The sequence below is a fragment of the Amphiprion ocellaris genome, chromosome 15 (genome assembly GCF_022539595.1).
Source record: "Amphiprion ocellaris isolate individual 3 ecotype Okinawa chromosome 15, ASM2253959v1, whole genome shotgun sequence".
Lineage (NCBI taxonomy): Eukaryota > Metazoa > Chordata > Actinopteri > Pomacentridae > Amphiprion > Amphiprion ocellaris.
This window is the reverse complement of record NC_072780.1, coordinates 33,001,131-33,007,130: the sequence shown is the minus strand read 5'-3', so window position 1 is coordinate 33,007,130 and position 6,000 is coordinate 33,001,131. Positions and strand designations below refer to the sequence as shown.

The following is a 6,000-nucleotide window of genomic DNA, read 5'->3' as shown; positions in this document are numbered from 1 at the left end:
TGTTTTTTTGGGGTTTTTTTAAACAAAAATAATTTCAGTATGTGTTATCATGATAGCAACATTAAAATGTAAGAAAAAAGTTCATTTTATCCACAAATAGCTCGTATTTATGGATTAAAATGACTTGTGAGGTTAAATTACACCCTGTTTTAAAGTCTTTTATATATTTCACATTTAGTTTTATAAGAACAAAGCTGCAGTCTGGGATGATTTAGTTATTTAAGCACACCTGTCCTGTGATACAGACAGTAGATGTGTTTTAAAAGAGAACAGACATGTTCTACTCGCCATACCTGTGATCAGCTGATAAACAGGTCAGACTTTGACTCCAGGTGAACTAATTAAAGCAGGTGACACAGGGAGGGCGTTGAAGTCAATTAAACCACACAAACGCAATTATTTTACGCCTGTGTGAAGTATGTTACCTGATCGGAGCAGCGTGTCACACCTGAGGGGGCGTGGCCACACACCTGGGCTCCAGCTGCCGGGCACGCGGAGCTCAGCGGCCGTCTTCAGGATCCATCCGGGCGCGTCTCTACAGCCTTCCAGCACCGCTTAGCAGCCGCGAAGATGGCGACGAAGAGCTCCGGGAAGAAGTCCCTGAAGAGTCTGTTCTCCAGGAGCGACAGAGAAGAGAAGGACAAGGAGAAGGACAAGGAGAAGGATGAGGACAAACCAGAGAAGAAGTTCAGGTTCCCGAGGTTCAGGATGAAGCCGAGGAGCGGCTCCGAGCAGCAGAAGTCACCTGGAGAGAAGCAGCAGATGCTCAGGTGAGGTCCAGTTCCTATTTTACTTTTTTTTTTTAACCATTATGTACTTAATAAACACAACTATGACCAACTGTTGAGATAAATTTAGTCTGTTTCCAAGTTCTTAAAGGAATTACCATTCTAAACTTAATTGCCATAAGTATGACCAACTTTTTACGTAAATTAAACCGTTGAAAGCCTTTTTTCCAAGTTTAAAAAAAAGAATTATCATCATATACTTAATTTCCACAACTATGACCAACTTTTCATGTAAATTAAGTTGCTGTAATCAGATTATCTTCAGTAATTTTTGCCGTTTTGTGTCGCTGTTCTTTTCATGTAATGGATTTTAGGAAATAAATTTAATTTAATAATCAACTGTTGAGGTAAATGAAGTTGTTCCAAGTCTTATTTCCAAGTTTGTTTGTTTTTTAAAGGAATTACCATTATGTACTTAACTGCCATAAGTACAACTAAATGTTTGTGTAAATGAAGTTGTTCCAAGTCCTATTTCTGAGTTGTTTTTTTTACAGAATCACCATTATGTGCTTTATATGACCATAATGACCAGCTGAATCAACATGATCACACCATGTTTGCAAATTTAAAGGTTTTTCTAAATCAGTAACTCAGAATTTCTTCATTGCAATCATGTATTTTATAAAGCGGTAGGGTTTTGTATTTATTTATAGTATTTAGAGCTGAATCTGTTTGTCGTTTGTTCAATTAGTGGATTCACAGAAAAATAGTCTGCAGCTCTTTTTATTATATAATAATCATTACATCATTTTAGTAATGTAAAGATTTTTCAATGATCTTAAATCAGCTTTTGGCAAAATAAGCAGCTCTTTTGATCTTTTTTACTTCTATTTGAACAAGCAAACATTTAGACAGATAATGAGCTTTTTCAGTCATTTAACTAATGAAAATATCAACAAATGAGATAATGTTCAGTGGAAAAAGTCCTCCGAAGCTAGTTTTGCCCCTTTTTGTTGTTGTTTTGCACGATTATCCACCAGTTGCTGACATTTCTGACATCTTCCATGCAAAATGATTGGAGCTACAAGAGGATTTTCTTGCATGTGCCATCAGTAGGATTCAACCAGTCTGTTCTATGAGCTTTAAATTGTTCTTTTCGAGCGTTTTTCTTTGCAAAATGTGCCTGAAATTACAAATATGCTGTAAGATCGTCTTCAGAAGACCTCATTGTCTCCAAAAAACTGTTTAATATGATGCAGAATTCATGGTGACATCATCTGTTCAGTGTATGTTAATCCAGAAACCTCTGCTCTTTGATTATTCGTTCATTAGAAAGCTGCTTTAGCTGTAACGCTTGTTGTTGGACAGCAAAGTCCTCCGTCTGATTCTGATTGTAGATGCAGCTTGTTCGGACGCCAACAGTGACTTTCAGACAATGTGATGAAATTCTGGGCTTCTTTAAGGCTTCATGTTGCATCAAATCTGCTGCTAATGGCTTCAATCTGTCAGAATCTGCCACTTCTGGACAAACTGGGAGTCATTTTAAACCACGAGTAGACAGCTTTCCTCACAGTTTGAGGATTTATTTCAAATATTTGCATCACCCCAGACATCTATTCAGGCTTCCTTTACGTTGACCACTTGTTGGGTTAGCAAATAAATGCATTTGATGTCCTCTCTTAATACAGATATGAGCGCATTACTGATGAACTGATGAAGCTGAAACCTCATAAAATGTCTAAAACTCTAGTTTTTGTTGGTATTTAACGAGTAAGATAACCTGAAGTTCTTGGGCAGTTTTGTTTTTTTGTACATTTAGCTTGATAAGTTCACACACTTGAAAAGAAAAGCAGCCCTTCGATGTCGGAGGTTTAAATAAGAAAACTCACTGATGATGTTTTCTTGCTGAATCCTTCAACCAGATTCTAACTTTATGGCTTTGAAGGTGTGATAAATGTGAATCCACTTTCTCCTTGTGACTTTTTTAAAAAAACTGAAATACGTCATTTGAGTTTATAACCGTTATTAATAAGCACCCCTTTAAAAAGAATCAAATGTTTGTCCAAAAAAAGCCAACAGTTTCCATGGACAGACTTACTTTTTGCTGTAAATAGTTCAGCAATGGCTTCAGTATATTTAATAAATAATGGTAATAATAATAATCAGTAGCTGCTACATTAACGTTAATATCCTAGTTTACCAGATGGTTCTTCTTTTGCTGTTAAAGCAGTAAATTTATGAGGAATCTTTACTTATGTTTTGCATCTGAATCTCCTTGCTTGTTTGCTTTTTTTATTATCAGTTAGATAAAACTGTCTGATAATTAAGATCAGCTCCACATAAAAGAATCAGTCGTGCCGTAAATAAAAGCAGGAATCCAAAGCACTGATAGACCTGCTGTTTATGTTCATCTTTTAAGACTTTCTGCTGGTCTTTAGAATTAATTGGTCATGTTAGAATTAAACAGATGTGCAACTGATATGATAAATGCATGTAGCTATGAACCACTTGTGGGGAGTTTTTCTTAAATATCTACACAACTGTTCAAAAGTTTGGGTTCATCCAGACATTCCATGTTTTCCAGTAAAACTCCCACTTTTATCCATGTGCTAACATAACTGCACAAAGGCTTTCTAATCATCAATGAGCCTTTCAACACCATTAGCTAACACAATGTAGCATTAGAACACAGGAGTGATGGTTGCTGGAAATGTTCCTCTGTACCCCTATGGAGATATTCCATTAAAAATCAGCTGTTTCCAGCTACAATAGTCATTTACCACATTAACAATGTCTATACTGGATTTATCATTCATTTGATGCTGTCTTCATTGGAAAAAAATGCTTTTCTTTCCAAAATAAGGACATTTCTATGTGACCCCAAACTATTGAACATTAGTGTGTATATATATATATATATATATATATATATATATATATATATATATATATATATATATATATCGATAGATACATATTTCTACTAAAATCCAGTCTTTGGTCCACATTTCTCCAACTTTTGAGGCTCTAACATCACTAGAATCTGAAGAGAGGAAAGTTTGCCCAGACAAGGTTCCAGTTTTTAGATATTTAGACTTGAAATTTGTCCAAAAATCAAGAAAATGTCCAAAATTACTCAAATAATTGTCTAAAATCATATCAAACTTGTCCAAATTTCTCACAATTTATTCAGAATGACTCAAAATGTGTCCAATCTGATTTGAAATTTGCTAAAAATCTGTGAAGAATTGTCCAAAATGGCCCCCAACTTTTCAACCGTGGTGTAGATCGATACTTTATTTAACTTCTTGGGGAAATTCAAGGTCTCCAATGGCTCATACATTTTATATTGATGAAAAATAAGGACGCTTATGGCCAAAAGGAACGTGCAATTAACGTGCAGATGATGTGAGTTGAAGAAGTACGGTGCAAAAACTACGGATTTATTGGCACATTTAAGGTTATGTCCAATAAGGAGAATAAAAGTGGCTGATTGCAGCGATGTTCTCCAGCAGATTAATAATAACGAGTTTATTTCTAGCATGGCGGTGAACAAACTCTTCTCCATCGTCTTATTGTAAATAGGTTGCAGGTTTAAGCTTTGCTAAAACATCTCCAAACCTGAAGAGGCCTGAGATCTTTATTTTAGTCTCTTGTTGTGCAGCAGATGGCATCTTATGTCGTTATAAACCTCAGAGTTTACAGTTAGTTTTACTTTCATTCATTTAACCCTCGTGGCGTCCAGCAGGTCAAATTGACCCGCTTTAAAGTTTGAAAATGTGGAAAAAAAAATATATTTTCACAGTGAAATCTTCCACATTTTCAACATTTTTGGGGAAATTTTTGAACGTTTTTTGGTGGGAAAAAAAAGAAATATTAAAAATGTTTCTTAAGAACATTCACATAAAAATAAACCAAAATCCAGCGAATTTCACTGGATTTTGGTTTATTTTTATGTGAATGTTCTTAAAGAAAATATTAGAAGTTTTACTGATATATATGGAATCACTTTAGATATTTTTAGGATTTTTTTTGGAAGATTTTTACTCTTTTTTAAAAAATATTTACAAGAATTTTCTTGCCAAATTTGGGGGATTTTTATTTTTATTTTTTTTTAAATAAAACTTTTCAGGGAAACTTTTAAGGAATTTTTTTCGGAGTTTTCTTCTTGAAAAATTTTCAGAAATTTGGGGAATTTTTTTTGCTGGATTTTTTTGTTGCCCATAAATGAGGACAACAGGTGGGTTAAAGTTAGAGATCAAACCCTGATGTCCTGTAGAAACGTAGCTGGAGCTGAGGAACGTCGTCCTGTTTTATGTGCACAGCAGTTTTCAGTTTTGTGCAGATTTAGCTGTTGGCTCAGACATGTTTACAGAGGACAGGTGAGCTGTGCACACAGGTGGGGTGGGGGCGGAGCCGGTCACATGCCAGGATGATGTCATCATTCTGTTCACGGTTCGACTCAGACTGACTGACAGATGGTGTTTGCACTGCGAGGAAAATAAACGATGAGCTGACAGCGTGGGACCGCCTCAGTACACAGAGTCGCCCAGAGGGTTCTAGACGTGGAGGGGAATATGTCCTGAAAATAAGAACATGAGGAGGGGAATATGTCCTGAAAATAAGAACACAAGGAGAGGAATATGTCCTGAAAATAAGAACACAAGGAGAGGAATATGTCCTGAAAATATGAACACAAGGAGAGGAATATGTCCTGAAAATAAGAACACAAGGAGAGGAATATGTCCTGAAAATAAGAACATGAGGAGGGGAATATGTCCTGAAAATAAGAACATGAGGAGGGGAATATGTCCTGAAAATAAGAACATGAGGAGGGGAATATGTCCTGAAAATAAGAACATGAGGAGGGGAATATGTCCTGAAAATAAGAACATGAGGAGGGGAATATGTCCTGAAAATAAGAACACAAGGAGAGGAATATGTCCTGAAAATAAGAACACAAGGAGAGGAATATGTCCTGAAAATATGAACACAAGGAGAGGAATATGTCCTGAAAATAAGAACACAAGGAGAGGAATATGTCCTGAAAATATGAACACAAGGAGAGGAATATGTCCTGAAAATAAGAACACAAGGAGAGGAATATGTCCTGAAAATATGAACACAAGGAGAGGAATATGTCCTGAAAATATGAACACAAGGAGAGGAATATGTCCTGAAAATATGAACACAAGGAGAGGAATATGTCCTGAAAATAAGAACATGAGGAGGGGAATATGTCCTGAAAATAAGAACACAAGGAGAGGAATAT

At 35.9% G+C, this 6,000-nt stretch overlaps 1 protein-coding gene across 2 annotated transcripts in view; it reads left to right on the top strand.

The window, feature by feature from the left end:
- The first annotated feature begins 520 nt into the window (after positions 1-520).
- crybg2 (crystallin beta-gamma domain containing 2) overlaps positions 521-6,000 on the top strand; it is a 73,429-nt gene continuing 67,949 nt past the window's right edge. Inside the window, exon 1 of one of the 2 annotated variants that reach the window (XM_055018102.1) lies at positions 521-770. In XM_055018102.1, coding sequence (XP_054874077.1) covers positions 571-770 — 200 coding nt within the window. In that variant the 5' untranslated portion in view covers positions 521-570. The remainder of the gene's footprint in view (positions 771-6,000) is intronic. The other variant, XM_055018103.1, reaches the window with a different exon arrangement.